The 13997-nt window shown below is 62.8% G+C and overlaps 1 protein-coding gene across 1 annotated transcript in view; it reads right to left on the reverse strand.

The window, feature by feature from the left end:
• KCNQ1 (potassium voltage-gated channel subfamily Q member 1) overlaps window positions 1-13997 on the reverse strand; it is a 350679-nt gene that overhangs the window by 287450 nt on the left and 49232 nt on the right. Inside the window, exon 2 of the mRNA XM_081239644.1 lies at window positions 7418-7508. Coding sequence (XP_081095770.1) covers window positions 7418-7508 — 91 coding nt within the window. The remainder of the gene's footprint in view (window positions 1-7417; window positions 7509-13997) is intronic.

Below are 13997 nucleotides of genomic sequence, written 5' to 3' on the forward strand. Positions count from 1 at the left end.
ACACAGCAGTCTGCCTCTCCCCACACACGCATTGTCCAGGGTGGGGCCCTTCCTCACCTGCCTGAGGAGCAGCCCGGACCCCTACCCCCAGCTCACCCCCTCCCCCGTCCCCGAGGCCAGTGTCCCTCTATCCCGTCTCCCTGGGTCGGCGCCGGGCAGGGCCTCAGAGGCACGAGCGAGGGGGCCCCTGTGGCCTGGAGCCGCGGGCCGCTCCACACCCCCAGGCTGCACGGTCAGACCCCGGGACACTTCAGCCAGCTCCGCTGGGCAGAAATATCCAGAATGCAGACTGCGGTGTGGGGCTGTCCCTTAGCTTTCAGTGTTTCTACCCCAAACCCAAGAGGCTCTGCTCTGCCCACGGAAAGTCACTGCCCATGAGGCAGCCAAGACCCCCGCCCTATAGAGGGACAAGCGGGACACCTGAGCCAGGCCAAGGCCCAACCCTGGCCTGGCGGGACATGCGTGTCCACACGCACATACACGTGTGCTCGCAGAAGGGCACCGCCACCACCTTCCGGCTTCCGGGGGCGGGGGGTCAGTCCCTCCCCATGCTTCAGCGCTGGCCCCCTCTTACACAGGGCCCACAGGGAGGGCCCTGGGGCGCAGACATGAAGCCCGTGTCCTGTCCCCGAGAATCCCTGCTATTTGCACACAGACCCTGGCATGTTAGTGGGTGCACAAAAAACACTTGCTGGCTGAACAAATGCAGGTGAGGACACCCCTTACCAGGGTGGAGGGAAAGGGTGGACTACATTCTGAGGCAGAACACCAGAGAAGGCCCAGGCAGTGGGAACCAGTCCTCACTGGGCAGCTCCTGTGTGCTGGGGACAGAGACCAAGGAGCTCAAGGCCCCGCAGTGGGGGAGATGACATCTTCCCAGAGCACTGGAGGACGAAGCAAGTGATGTCACTGAGTGAGCAGGAAGGCATCCCAAAAGCCAATGTACAGGAGCGGGGCTTTGTGGGATGTGTAGGAGTTCACCAAGCAGAGAGGAGGCGGCCTTGGAGAAAACAAGACCTTGGGGTTTGTTAACGGAAAACCTGGGCCACCCGTGAAAAACCTGGGCCACCCTCCGGTGCCCTGACACTGGGTAGGAGTGACCTAAGCTCTGGGAGTCTCATCCCCTCCGTGTGAGTGAAGGACAGAGCAGAGGGCGCACACGCAGCAGGCTCCCCACGGGGGCCGCAGGTCCTGACTTAGCGTGGTCGTCTTCACTGGCATGTGAAGGGTGTAGAGAGCAGAAGCTGGGAACACGCGGGCCTGCAGAGGCCCGAGCTGAGTATGAGCTGGGGCCGCCGGGGGGCGGGGGGGGGGGTGGTTCTGAGGACAGAGCCTAGACTGCGTTCCTGAGAAAAGTGAGGCCCGCAGAGGGGCCCAAGGGGGCCCAGAGAGTCCCATGGAGCCTGGTTTTGCATCTGGGAAACTGAGGCCCAGGGGACGGGAGAGTCTCGCTCCATGCTGGGGTAGCCGGAGCCCCGGGGTGGGTGATCCAGCGGCGGGAGGGCTGGGTCACCGCCGAGGGGCCTGGGCCGGGGAGGAAGCCGCAGCAATGACCTCATCCCCTAGGCCTCCGGGCCGCGGCTCACGGGGTTTTTAACCGCAGCATCGCAGGACAATTCCCTGGTATGTTCCCCACCAGAAGGCATGGAATACGCGGTGTTTGTGTTGTGCTTTTGAGTGCCTCTCTCTTTGTGTGGGATTTGAAAAAGGAAGGAAAATAAAAACAAACAAAAAAAACCCCCCTCAATTTCAAAGACAAAAACCAGCCCCTCACCTGGGCCCAGCCTGGGTCTCTTATTCCAGAGAGCAGGGAGGGGAGTGTTTCTGCCACAGCATCAGGACAGGGGGAGACACAGAAGAGCCACCCAGACCCAGAACTCGTCCACAGGCGCGCGTGAGCACAGAGACACGGGCACAGAGCACACACGCACGGACCCACGCACACGCACGTGCGTGCACACGGCGATGTGCATGAGCAGACACACAAGCACACCGCACACCTCCACGCACAGACACACGTGCACGCAGGCAGGCACACACACGCACGTACACACACACACACACACACACACAGCCGGGGCTTCCTCTGAATTCAGGAACCATGCTGGGAGCCGGCCCTGCAGCCCTGGCAGTGGCCCTTTTCCCCGGGAAACCACAAACAAGGCTCAGATCTCAAACGGGCCCATTCACAGCCCTGGGACAGACCCTGCAGCAGAGATGAGATTCCACCCAAAATGGCTTTTTCAGGCCCCCCAAATCTCCCTGGTTCAGCAGAACGCTTAATCCCTCGGAGGCCGCCCTGGGGCTCCCTCACACAGAGCTGAGATAACAGCTCTCTGGCCCCATAAAAGCGAGCGCATGAAAAGAAAGGAAGAAATATGGGCTCTCTGGGAAAACACAGCTTTGAATGACTTTTTCTCCACCATTTAAGCATCGTGCTGCTCTCGGAATCCTGTGTGGAGCCCACGCTCGGCCCCTCCTGGGCTCCCGGCTGCGGTCTGGCTCCGCTCGGAGCTCTGGGCTGGGGCCAGCGGTGCCCGCGATCCGCGGACAACAGCGCCACCTGGTGTCCCGCGGCCCCGCCCTGGGCCGCCTGCAAACACCCGCCCCCGCGGCCCCCTCCCCACGCGCACCCGCTCTCCCTCCGCCTGGGGGCCACCGCCCCGCAGGCCGCCACCTCCACCGAGAGCTCCGGGGCGCTGCGCCTGCCCGGCCCACCTGAGGTTGCCCGCTGCAGGAGGGTCCCTACCCGTCCCCACGACCCCCCAGCACCCGCTTACCTCCTCCTTCTCCTCTCTGGGCGGCCCCTCCTCCAGGAGGCCCTCAGCATCCCCGCAGACACCCCCACCCCCAGTCCCTCTTCACCTCTTACCTCCTTCCCGTCCCCACCCCCGACATAACTCACGTCCACCCTGGAGGCTGGGCCCCTGGCTGCCTCATTCCTCCCAGGATCCCCGACGCTCCACACCCCCATGGCCATGACTCCGGTGGCGGCTGGATACAGCCAGCTCAAACCCCACCGCAAAGGATCTGTCTCCACAGGCCAGTGAGTTAGGAAACCCTTGGAAACCTTGCAAGGCCATCAAAAGGTTAAGTCTGAGGCCATCCTGCTCAAGCCCTCCGTTCTACAGATGGGGAAACCGAGGCCCAGGACTGCACAGCAGCTTGAGGTGCCCCCCGGGGCGGCTCTGGGCACGTGCGCTCAAAGGAGGGGTATCCAAACCCCGGAAGCACCGTTCTGGGCCTGCGGAGGGGTCGCAGCCCCTGGGGCCCTGCCCTTAGGGGTGGGGAACAGAGCAAGGAGACAGACCCTGTGACTCCCCCCTCCCGCCGGCAGACCCCTGTCACACCCAGACCGCTGGGGCAAGAGCGGGGTGTGCCGCAGGAGGGACTGGACCGCGCAGAAGGCGGTTAGGGAGGGGGTACTGAAGCAGTGACAGCCAAGTCGAGGCCTGACGGGAGGAGAAGCCGGTCCTGTGACATGCCGAGCAGAGCACGTGCAAGGGCCCCGAGGCGGCCGGGAGTGTCCAAGGGTCAGCAAACAGTGCATCAGAGCAGAGGGGAGCAGCGGGTGGGGGGGAGGGGGGGCGGGACAGACATGCGGGCCGGTGCCGGGTGAGCAGCATTTGGGGGCCTGAGAGGCCCAGCCGATCTTGAATGCCACCGGGAGCTTCTAGAACGATCAGAGTTTTGTTCTGGAGAGTCGCCCCCGCAACCAATGGCTGCTGTGTGGAGAGGACTCCTGGGGGGACACGAGGGTGGCAGCGTGCAAGGTGCTGATGTGAGAGAAGGGGGGTGGACGAGGGAGGCGGCACAGGGTCTCTCCCCTCAGAGGGGTGGGACAGGAGATGCGACCACAGTGGGGTGCCCTCTGCTTGGAGCACGGCAGCTGATCGCTGGCACACGCATCCCAGGCCCCAGAGGGCGAGGGGGCAGGACCGCACCCCCAGCTCGGGCCAAGCCCCCATCCTCAGCAGGGGAACGGTGCCCGCGCTGCAGAGAACGGCCACCAGGTGGCACTCGAGCCTCACAGATGCCGGGACTGAGGGTGGAGGTCGGTGCTAAGCAGGAAGTGGCGGGCAGGGGCTGGGGGCTGCCGGGCAGGGGGCTGCCGGGACTCAGGGGCCAGGACGGCACCACGAAACCTGCCCCGAGGAGACCTGTCTGAACGTGAGAGCACTGACTGGGGAGGGAGATGCTCCCGGCCAGGCCAAGGGGAAAGTGGAGGCCGGGCCAGGCGAGGCCTGAGGCCGCCAGGGTCTGCCCCCAACCCCAGGGCGGTCCTGGGGTGACCCCCAACCGAGGGTCTGGTTTCCACCCCCTGCGCAGGGCCTGGGATGCGCTGACATATCAGTGGTGATTCCCGGGCCGAGAGTCTACGTGGGCTTCACCCAGCCCATCCCAGCTGCACCCAGAGGCCCTGCCTGAGCTGTACCCAGAGGCCCTGCCTGAGCTGCACAAGGATTTGGCACCCGAACTCAGGACCCTCGGTGCTGATGCAGGGCCCGGGGTGGCAGGGTGGGGTTCGGGGGCGGTCCCTGGGATGCTTTACATCAACCAGGGAATTCAATGTTGTTGGAGCCGCTAAGAACCTAAGAGTAAACCTCCCAGCAGAGGAGGAACTGACCCCGGTCACTCAGGGGGCCTTATGGGCTGAACTGTGTGCCCCCCAAATCCCTATGTGGAAGCCCTAACCCCCAAGTCCTCAGGATGTGACTGTATTTGGAGCTGGGCCTTCAAAGAGGCGAGGAAGGTAAAATGAGGTCACTGGGGTGGGGCCCTAACCCCACAGGACTGGGGTCCTTATAAGAAGAGGAGGTCAGGACACAGACACACACAGAGGGACGACCCTGTGAGGACACAGGGAGGAGACGGCCGTCTACACTCTGAGGAGAGAGGCCAGGAGGACCAGCCCTGCCCACACCTGGGTCTCGGATTCCAGCCTCCGGGACTGGGAGACAATAAACATCTGCTGTTTAAGCCGCCCGGGCTGTGGACTTTGTTATGGCCCCAGGAGACCTACACAGGTGACGAGCGGCCGACCAGGCCCCTGGGCCCAGCACTACCAGCACTTACACTTGGTAGAATGGCAGCCTTGGAATCTGGGCCCGGCCCAGCAAGGTCTTCCTGGCCCCTTCCAGCCGCTGCCTCTTGAACCCTCAGTTACCTTGGCCACGAGGAGACCCCAGGAGCAGCTCGCAGAGCAGACGTGCTTTGTGCAGTCTGGGCAGGGGCTCAAATCACCCTGTGATAACCCAAAGCACCAGAGACACCCCCCAACTTTCTCCACTCTCCCCCTGCCCCCCACAGCTCCTCCCCTGCAGTCTGGGAGGTGGGAAGGAGGCCGGCCAGAGGGAAGGACAGTTCCCCATCTGGGAAGCAGACACACGGCCGGCCAGGGCACCCGGGATGCCCACAGCAGAGAGAAGCATCTCCGGCTCACCACTCACCCAGAGGGAGATGACCCCTGGCCTGCCCCAGGGCCTGTCCAGAGAAGGGGTTTGGGGACATTTCTCTGCAGGCCAATGGCAGCCGCCATACTGCCAGAGTGCACTTCTGCAAGGAGCTGCGGCCTCTGGGGCCTTGGCACGGACCTGGCTGGCACCGGGCTTACTTCCATAGGTCCTCAGGACCAGGCGAACGGGGGAAGGCTCCATGACCCCAAAAGGCCATCCGTCTTGCTGGGATGGCGGCCGTCCTACTTTTCAAACAAGTCCCTACCTTTATATGAGAAAGTATAACCCAACAGGACAGTAAAAACAAAATGCCAGGACAGTTACAGTTATCCCGGGAAAGCAAGGACACCCGCCCACACCTCCACAGAGGCAGGAAAGACACCCAACAGAAGTCAACACCATCACTTTAGAATCATGCCCTCTCATTGGACTTGAAGGACCCCCCCAACTGAGAAAATGCACACCTCTCTGCCCGGGCTGGCACATTCCTTCAGAGGAAGCACAGGGAGCCCCCTTAGCCCTGGCCCGGTAAGCAGAGTGACTGACAGATGCCAGTCTCCACACCTGAACAGCATGCTAAACCAAACCAAGCAGCGGCAATTCCAAATTCAGAAAACGCTAAAGGACCAGAGGAAAAACTCCTGCAAACAATAACAAAACAGAGGCGGTCACAGGCTGTACAAGCGATAAGAGCAAAGGCTTTCCGAGACACCAAAATAACCTCCAGGAAACATAGTGGAAGAGAAGATCCCATTTGTGATGGCAACTAACAAGAACAACTATTAGTATATTAAAAATAATAACAACAACGGTCTAAAACCCACGTTACGAAACCATAAAACCCTCCTGGATAAAACAGACACGGCTTGACCATGGACAGAAAGACCCCACCCCAGAGAGATGTCGGTCTCCCCAGATTCATTCATGAAACACCATCGGATTTTTTCTGGGAGGCAGACAAGCTGATTGTGAAGGTCACTGGGGAGAAGAAACAAACAAGCAAGAATTGCCCCTGAAAGAGAAGAGCTGGGCACAGATACTAACCACATGGTAAAACAAATTTTAGTGCAAACATCAGCAAAGCAGCATGGCTCTGGGAGAGATGCACGGACAAACAGCCGTGGACAGAACAGGGAGATCCCAGAGTAGAGCTGCTGGCATCTGGACTTCTGGTTCACAACAAAAATGGCTCCTCACATTGGGGAACAAAGACACGCTCTGGAGTAAGTGGCGCTGAGAGGGGGCAGACGGGAGGGGTAGAGCGAGAGTGAATCTGATCCTCACGCCAGGGTGTGCCCACTGCCATCAACAGTTTAAAGCCACCCGACTAACCCGGACAAGTGCTTGAGGCAGCTGTGGCTGTTTCTCTATAACCTGAGAGGGGGAAACTCCTGTGAACCAAAATCCAGAAACATCAAAGGGAAAGTGGAGCCGACGGCATGCACATAAAACAGGCACTGCCTCAAGGCCACGTTACGAGGACTTGGGGACCCAAGCTTGCAGCCGTCAGTTGGCCAGGGCTGGAGGCAACCTGGCCAGAGGCTGGGGCAGGGGCTGAGACACCTGTAGGGTCCGAGTACCAGCCAGACCCGGGGCCACAGCGCAGGCCGAGCAGACCACAACCCCGGCTCCTTGTGCCCGTGTTCTCCTGTCCTTCCTTCCTGGCCCAGCTCAGAAGCCCCCTCCTCCAGGAAGCTCTCCCAGACCACCAGGCCCCGGGGTCCTCTCATTCTTCGGCCTTCTCAGCCTGACGGCCACATCCTGGCAGGTGAGGGTGCCAGGGTAGGGCATCCCCACACCTCTGGTCCCCCAGTATCAGGGCGAGCCTGCAGAGCCAGCTAGCAGGGGGGCTCCGGCAGAGGAGTGTTTTGTGGGTGGGAGAGGCCAGGAGCAGCTGGCTTCACCCCCTGGTCCACACGTCTGGGGGATGAGAGTGCAGGACCCCTCACGCAGCTACGTACCATCCAGAAGAGGGTCCCCGTGGCCAGGGCGACATACTGCTCAATGGTGGACAGCACGCTGAAGATGAGGCAGACCAGGACAATGAGGAAGCTGCGGGACAGGAGGACACGCGGTCAGCGCCCACGCCAGGATGCCCACCCCTTCCCCCCTCAGACATGGCCCAGGCCCGGGGAGCAGGCGGGCTCGCCTGCCGCCTGAGGGATCAGGCCCTTCCCTCCCCGGATCTGAGGGCTCCAAGGAACGCCAACCCTGACCGCCAGCCGTGAAAAGTGCACAAAGTGTGGCACAGCCAACAACATGTGACGTCACCCGGCCTCGAAGGGATGAGCTCTGACCCAGGCTACGGTGGGATGAGCTCTGACCCAGGCTATGGTGGGCCTTGGGACCCCACGCCGAAAACCAGACCCTGCCCACCACCTGTCTCTAAGGTGTCCAGGATGGAAATCCACAGAGCAGAGAGCAGCCTGGTGACCACCGGGGCCGGAGGGGCCTCCTTTGGGGGAGGGGAACGTCCTGCACCTGCACGTAGTGGCGATGGCCGCAGGGCTCCGTGGCTGTCCTGACAACCAGGGCAGTGCACTCAACACGAGGCTCAGGGGTTGCAGCACAGGCGCCAGGAGGGGGCCATCTCCTGCAGCCGCTAATGGGGTGTCACCAGAGCCTGGGCTCCCGGGCGGGAGGCTGCTCTGACGCCAGCCCTGCGCCTGCTTTCCCCTCCCCATCCCGGGGGCGGGGGTGTGGGGAGGCCTGAGGTGGAGCCCACGGAGCTGAACAAAGGGAAGATGGCAGCCCCTGCCCCTGGGGCCAGCTCCCAGGCTCAGCCCCCTCCCATCCCCCCACCCCACCCCATCCCTGCACAGACGGGACTGCTCTGATCACGCCCGAACCAGTAAGGCTTCCTGAAGGCAGACCCTCCGGGCCCTTCCCTCCACATCCCTGGATGAAACCAGGACGAGCCCCCAGCCTTCCTCCTGCCTGGGAAGAGGACACCTCTAGGGGGGTCGTCCAGGGGCTCCAAGCACACTCTCCAGGTGGCCCCGGGGGTACAGATGTGGAGAAAGCTCTCTGGGCCCACGACACGGACCCCCTGCCAGCACCCAGGAGCCCTGGCCCTCTCCCCACCGAGATCCTGCTGTCCGCAGTTGCTTTCACTCCACCCCCCATCCCCACACGCCTGCCCTGTGCCCACTAGGAAGCCCCCTGCATCTCCCCCCACTGCCCCGCTCCTCCCCACTCCAGCCCACCTTCCCTCCCGGCCCCGCAGAGCCCGCTGAGAACAGGCTGCCCGACACAGCCCACTCTCCCTGCCCACATTTCCTGGGGGAGACAGGACCCGGGCCGCCCAGATGCTCCTCCCTGCCTGGGGAGCCCGCCCCAAGAGCCGGCTGCTCTCCCGCAGCTCGCGGGGTTCCCTCCAACAGCTCTCGTCCCCACCTCTCTCCCGGTGCCTCACACAAGCTGGATCAGCTGGACCCGCAGAGCCGGGTCCCAGCCACCCGCCCCTTCATCAGCCTTGTCTCTTGTCCTGACCACAGTGCTTGCCTCCACCCTGGGCCCCAGAGTCCACCCTGCCCGGCCACTGACTGAGCCCTCAACATCACCCCCGCATGACACCACGGTGACCCTGACCCCAGCTCCTTCCCAGCGTGCCCCCCCCCGCCTGCCTCAGGGCCTTTGCACCTGCCGGTGCCCCGCCTGCAAGCTCCGCACCCTCACCCGCAGATGGGACCCAACACTCACCCCCACGTGCCTCCACCCGTGTCCTTCATGCTCACATATCACCGCCGGGCCTGGGGCCTGTTTGCCCCCTCTGCGTCATCCACCCCCAAGACCATGAGCCCCCGGAGGAGGGCTGTGGGGTGCCAGCCCCGCCGCACCCCCGTGCCGGGGACAGGGCCTGGCGCACAGCAGGTACTCAGCCCGCACCTGCTCAGGTGCGCCTCCATCGAGTCCCAGCTCCCTCCTCCGTCCCTTCCATGCTGGCCCTTCCTCTGCGCCCCACCTTCCTCTCTGTGGGGTACAGCCCGGCTCACACCAGCCCCAACCAGGACGCTGGGCCCGAAGCACAGTCTGAAACGCAGCCCCAAGTCCCGCAGCGGCTCCCAGCAGGACCCTGGTAGCCGCAGCCCTCGCCCGGCCTGGGGCCTCCTGTCCCGACACCAGCGCCCCAGGGCCCGAGGCTACATCAAGCCTCCCAAGTCCATATACCCGGTGCTACCCCCCCCCACCGCCACCAGGACTCTGCAAGCCCACCCTCCACTCTGCCCGACTGCGGACCCACCTGCCGGCTTGGAAGGGCACCCAGGCCCGCCCAGCCCCCAGGGAAGCCCTTTAACAGATGCAGCCATGCCTCCCTGCTGGGACCCGAGGGCATCCCTTGTGTGGTGACTGAGACCCTGGGCCCCCACCTCGGGAAGCTTTTGATCTCAGGGGGACACAAGCGAACCCTGGCTGGCAGAGTGAGTGCCTGGCTGGCCCGACTGTCCCTCGGGCACAGAGCTCACTTGCCCCCGGCCCACCCCCTGAAGCCCCGTGAGTCCCAGGACCTCGCGGCCCGGCTCGGACAAGAGAAACCAGGGCAGGTGAGGTCCCGCAGGGAGGGAGGTTCCCACCCCACCCCCACCCCGAGGCCCCCTGGGTGTAGAGGCAGCTGCACAAAGAAGCCACACTGCCTGCAACGTGGTCCAGGCTACTCCCTGGCCTCAGTTCCCCCATCAACATAGCCAGAGCCACAGCCCGTGGCCACTGCCTCTCAGGGCAGTGGACATCCGGGCAGGGACTCAGGGGTCAGTCCTGTGCCTGCCCAAGGCTGGGACCAGTGTCCCACCTCATGCCCTCTCCTCCTGAGAAGATGGGCAGAACCCGCCCGCCCATGGCCCGTGGGGATACTTCAACCACTCCCTGTCGGGCCACAGGAAGTGATCCGGGGACAGATGCCACAGATGCTACATACGGGGAAACAGGGGCTCGGGCTCCACGCTTCCCAAGGGTGAATGAACCTCACGTGGTCAAACCACGGAGGTGACGAGGCCAAGTCCCGGGGGTGGGGGCAGGGAGCACGACACGCGTGGTCTCATCTCTCTCTGACCCGCCCCCCCCTCTGAGGGGCATTTGCGATGACACCCAGGGTCTGCCAGGTGATCCAGGACAATCCCCCAGATCCAGATCCTTCGCTTAGCCACACCTGCGAAGCCCCCTTTTCCACACACGGTCACACTCAGATTCAGAGGTCAGGACACCAACATCAGTGCTGACCCGCAGTCCCCACATCAATAAAACTGGCCTCAGCTCTGAGTCACGTGCCCTGTGCCCCGCACCACTGTCCCCAAGCCTGCAGCGACCCGCAGCCAGGAAGGTGAGGCCCAGGAGGGGAGGGGGCCGGCCCGGGCCAGGTCTGGACCCAGGTCTTTGGGCCCCGCTGCCCAGGGCTCCCCAGCCTCCACGGCCAGGATGTGCTCAAAAAGTCCTAAATTCTCTGCTGTTTCCTGTCTCCCAAGGCAGACGAAGCAGACAGAGCCCAAAGCGCTGCATCGTGGTGGGCGCTGCATGCCACTAGGCGGTGGCTCGGCCGTGCTCTGGGGCCTAGGAGGCCGCCGTCACTCTGCTACAAGGCCTGTCCCTGTATGACTCTTGCTGCCAGGGTGGCAACCGACCGTTCAGTGTCGCTGTTAGGATGACCTCGGACAGAAAGCAGAGCGAGGGCTTGTTAGAACTGCGTGCCAGGCGGGGCACAGAGACCCCGGGGGAGCGTCCTGAATGGGCTGCAGTTACCATGGCTGCCGGGAGACCTCTTCTACTCGCTGTCCTGTGTCTGGCTGTGCTCAGGGGGCCGGGGGAAGGGTGACTGAGCCTTGCCAAGGAGGAAGGTTCTGGCCAGAGCCCTGCCTGGGGCTGTGGACAGGCCTGCATGGAGGGTAACAGCAGGGCGGGTGCCCTCACCCCGAGCTCCGTTCAGAGGTGCATGGAGACCCCCCGCTCTGTGCGCCCAGAGGCTGAGGCTCTGGGTCAGAGCGCGGGGCCCCTGCCCGGGAGCTCCTCCCCGGGGACCCGGCTGGAGACTACTTTCTCTGGAGTTCAGGGGGTTTGGTGTTTATTATCCCTACACACTTTGCTAGTTTCAGCCTTGCTGTATTCTGAAGGCTAAACAGCTCTTCAACTATTCGCATACGTCGTGCTAGTTTCAGAAAGAATCCCTTAACAAAGGTGATTCTTGTCCCCTCCAACCTGTCCTGCATGGGCCCCGGAGCCTCAGCGATGCCAAGATAGGGTCCCTGCCCTTCGGGGGCTCGCAGCAGCCTGAGGTGCCTGACACCCGCCTCCCGCCTTTGCAGGGCTGGCCACCACCTGTCCGTCCCAGCTCGCCTCCCAAGGCCCCAAAGCCAGGCAGGCACAGACCCCCAGGAGCTGGGAGACAGAGGTCCAGGGAAGGAAGGAAACCGCCCTGTTCTTTGGATGGGGCGTGGGGAGCAGGGCTGTCGGGGAGAAGAGGCCCCTTCGGCCCCCAGTGCTGCTCGATCCAACTTCCCAGGAGGGCGTGTGAGTGCCCGAGGGAGGTGGCTGCAGCCAGGGGTGAGGCAGCTCCGGGCCCGAGGACAATGGCCTGCTTGTGCCCTGATGGCTGATCCGCCCCTGGCACTGCGGCCGCCAGCCCCCGCCCCGAGGGACGCCCAGAACGTTATCGGACATCATTTCAGGATCCGTGGCAGCAGGTGCCCTGGAAACACAGAAGAATGCAGGAGCTGTGCCAGGGCCGTGGTCCGCAACTCGGCGGGAGGGCGCTCCAGGGCGCAGGAGGCGGGCTGTAGACTGCACCCCCTTCAACTCCTGCAATGGGCTGGGAACCCCAGCACCTGGGACTGGCGGGCTCACCCAGGCCGGTGCCCCACAGAGACAGGGCATGGGCCGGACCCTCGGGGAACCTACGTAAGTCTAACCGTGACGGTCTCTCCAGCCCACAGGGAAGCCTCTTTCAACACGGGGATGTTTCCCAATGACGTTGAAAATGTGAACAAGAAGCACACACTTCACGTGCAAAGGGAATGTGGCCTGTTCAAGGCGCCCTCAGAACCCAGACGTGAAAGACCTCAGCCTTCGGGCTCCCTGGGCTCAAAGCTGAGATTCCGGGACACTGAAATGCAGCGCTGGGACGAATCAGAGAACATAAGATGTGCCGTTATCTGTGTGCTCAATTTATTCAATGGATAAAAATTACGTACTTTGAAAAGTTTTGTTGGTCCAGCACGATTCTGCTCCTGCGAGGTGCCTTTGAGAGTCATCAAATCCACAGACACAGAAAAGAGGATGTTGGGGGCCAGGGGCTGGGGAAGGGGATGGGGAGTGAGTGTTTAACGGGGACAGAGCGTGTCAGTTTGGGAAGATGAAGTTCTGGGGGTGAACGGGGTGGTGGTTGCACAGCAATGTGAACGTGCGTCATGCCACTGAGCTGTGCACTTAGACATGGTTACAGCATAAATTTTATGTTACATGTATCTTAACACAATGTTTTTAAAGTTAAAAAAAAAAAAAAGGAAACTAAGTAAATGACTTTTATACACAAGCCCTGGATGGCTGCCGGTGTTTGACAAAGGCTATAAATGAGGCTGAGCGAGCTTCAAAAACCCGCCCACCCTGCCAGGACCTTCGGGCCGATAACAGACAAAGGGCTTGTCCAGTGGCCTAAAGCTCAAGGCCGAACTCGGAACGCGTGATTTAATAGATTAGGTGCTGACGTTCAAACCCCAGGTGTATCGGAGGGGCTCCTCTTTGCACAAAAGTCACCCTGAAAGATAATAAACACCTCCGAACAAGCAGAGGACAGGTACCCCCGCTTGGGCCCCGGGGCTGGTGAGCCAGTGCCTGGACATATCCCCCGTGGCACTGGACCCCTGGGGGGAGGCAACCTCTGGTCCCACCAGGGCTGTCCCCGGGGTTGGGGGCAACACTGCCCAATAGGATGCCAAGACCCCGCGCCCCGCTGGTCTAGCCCATGCGCAGCACTGCTCTGGGTGGGGCTGGGCCCGGCACGTGGCAGCTCACACCTCGGGCCCAGGTGCTGGGTGCTACGCACAAGCTCCCCACCACACCCCGTGTGGAAGGTGTCATATCACCTCCCACAAGGAGACCGAGGCCACGGGCGAGGCGGGTCCCGGCTCCAGGCTGTGGGGCTGCCCCTCCCGCCCACGCTGCCCAGCCCTGAGAGGGCGCTGGATTGTACAGCAAGAGGCGAGGGGACCAGCCAGCCCTGGGGCCCCCTACCCAGCTCCAGCTTCAAGGCAAGGACTGAGCCTCCCCCTTGGGCAGGGGACCCCATTGCCAAGGGCCAGGCCCAGCCCTCCGTGCCAGGGTCCTCCAAGCGGGAACGCCACATCCAAGGCTGAACCACGGGGTGCGGGGGGCTGTCCTGGGCAGGTGGGGGTGGGGGGCGGGACTGGACCTCTTCCAGCTTCTGGGGGCCCCAGGCATCCTGGACTCATGGCCACATCCCTCAGTCTCTGCTCCATCGTCAGGGGGCCAACTCCCCCGTGTCTGTTTCTTCTGTGTGTCTCTTATGAGGATGCTTGTCAGTGGATTTGGGCCCCC

Source organism: Mesoplodon bidens, assembly GCF_964165515.1.
Source record: "Mesoplodon bidens genome assembly, chromosome: 7".
In the NCBI taxonomy this organism is placed as follows: Eukaryota; Metazoa; Chordata; class Mammalia; order Artiodactyla; family Ziphiidae; genus Mesoplodon; species Mesoplodon bidens.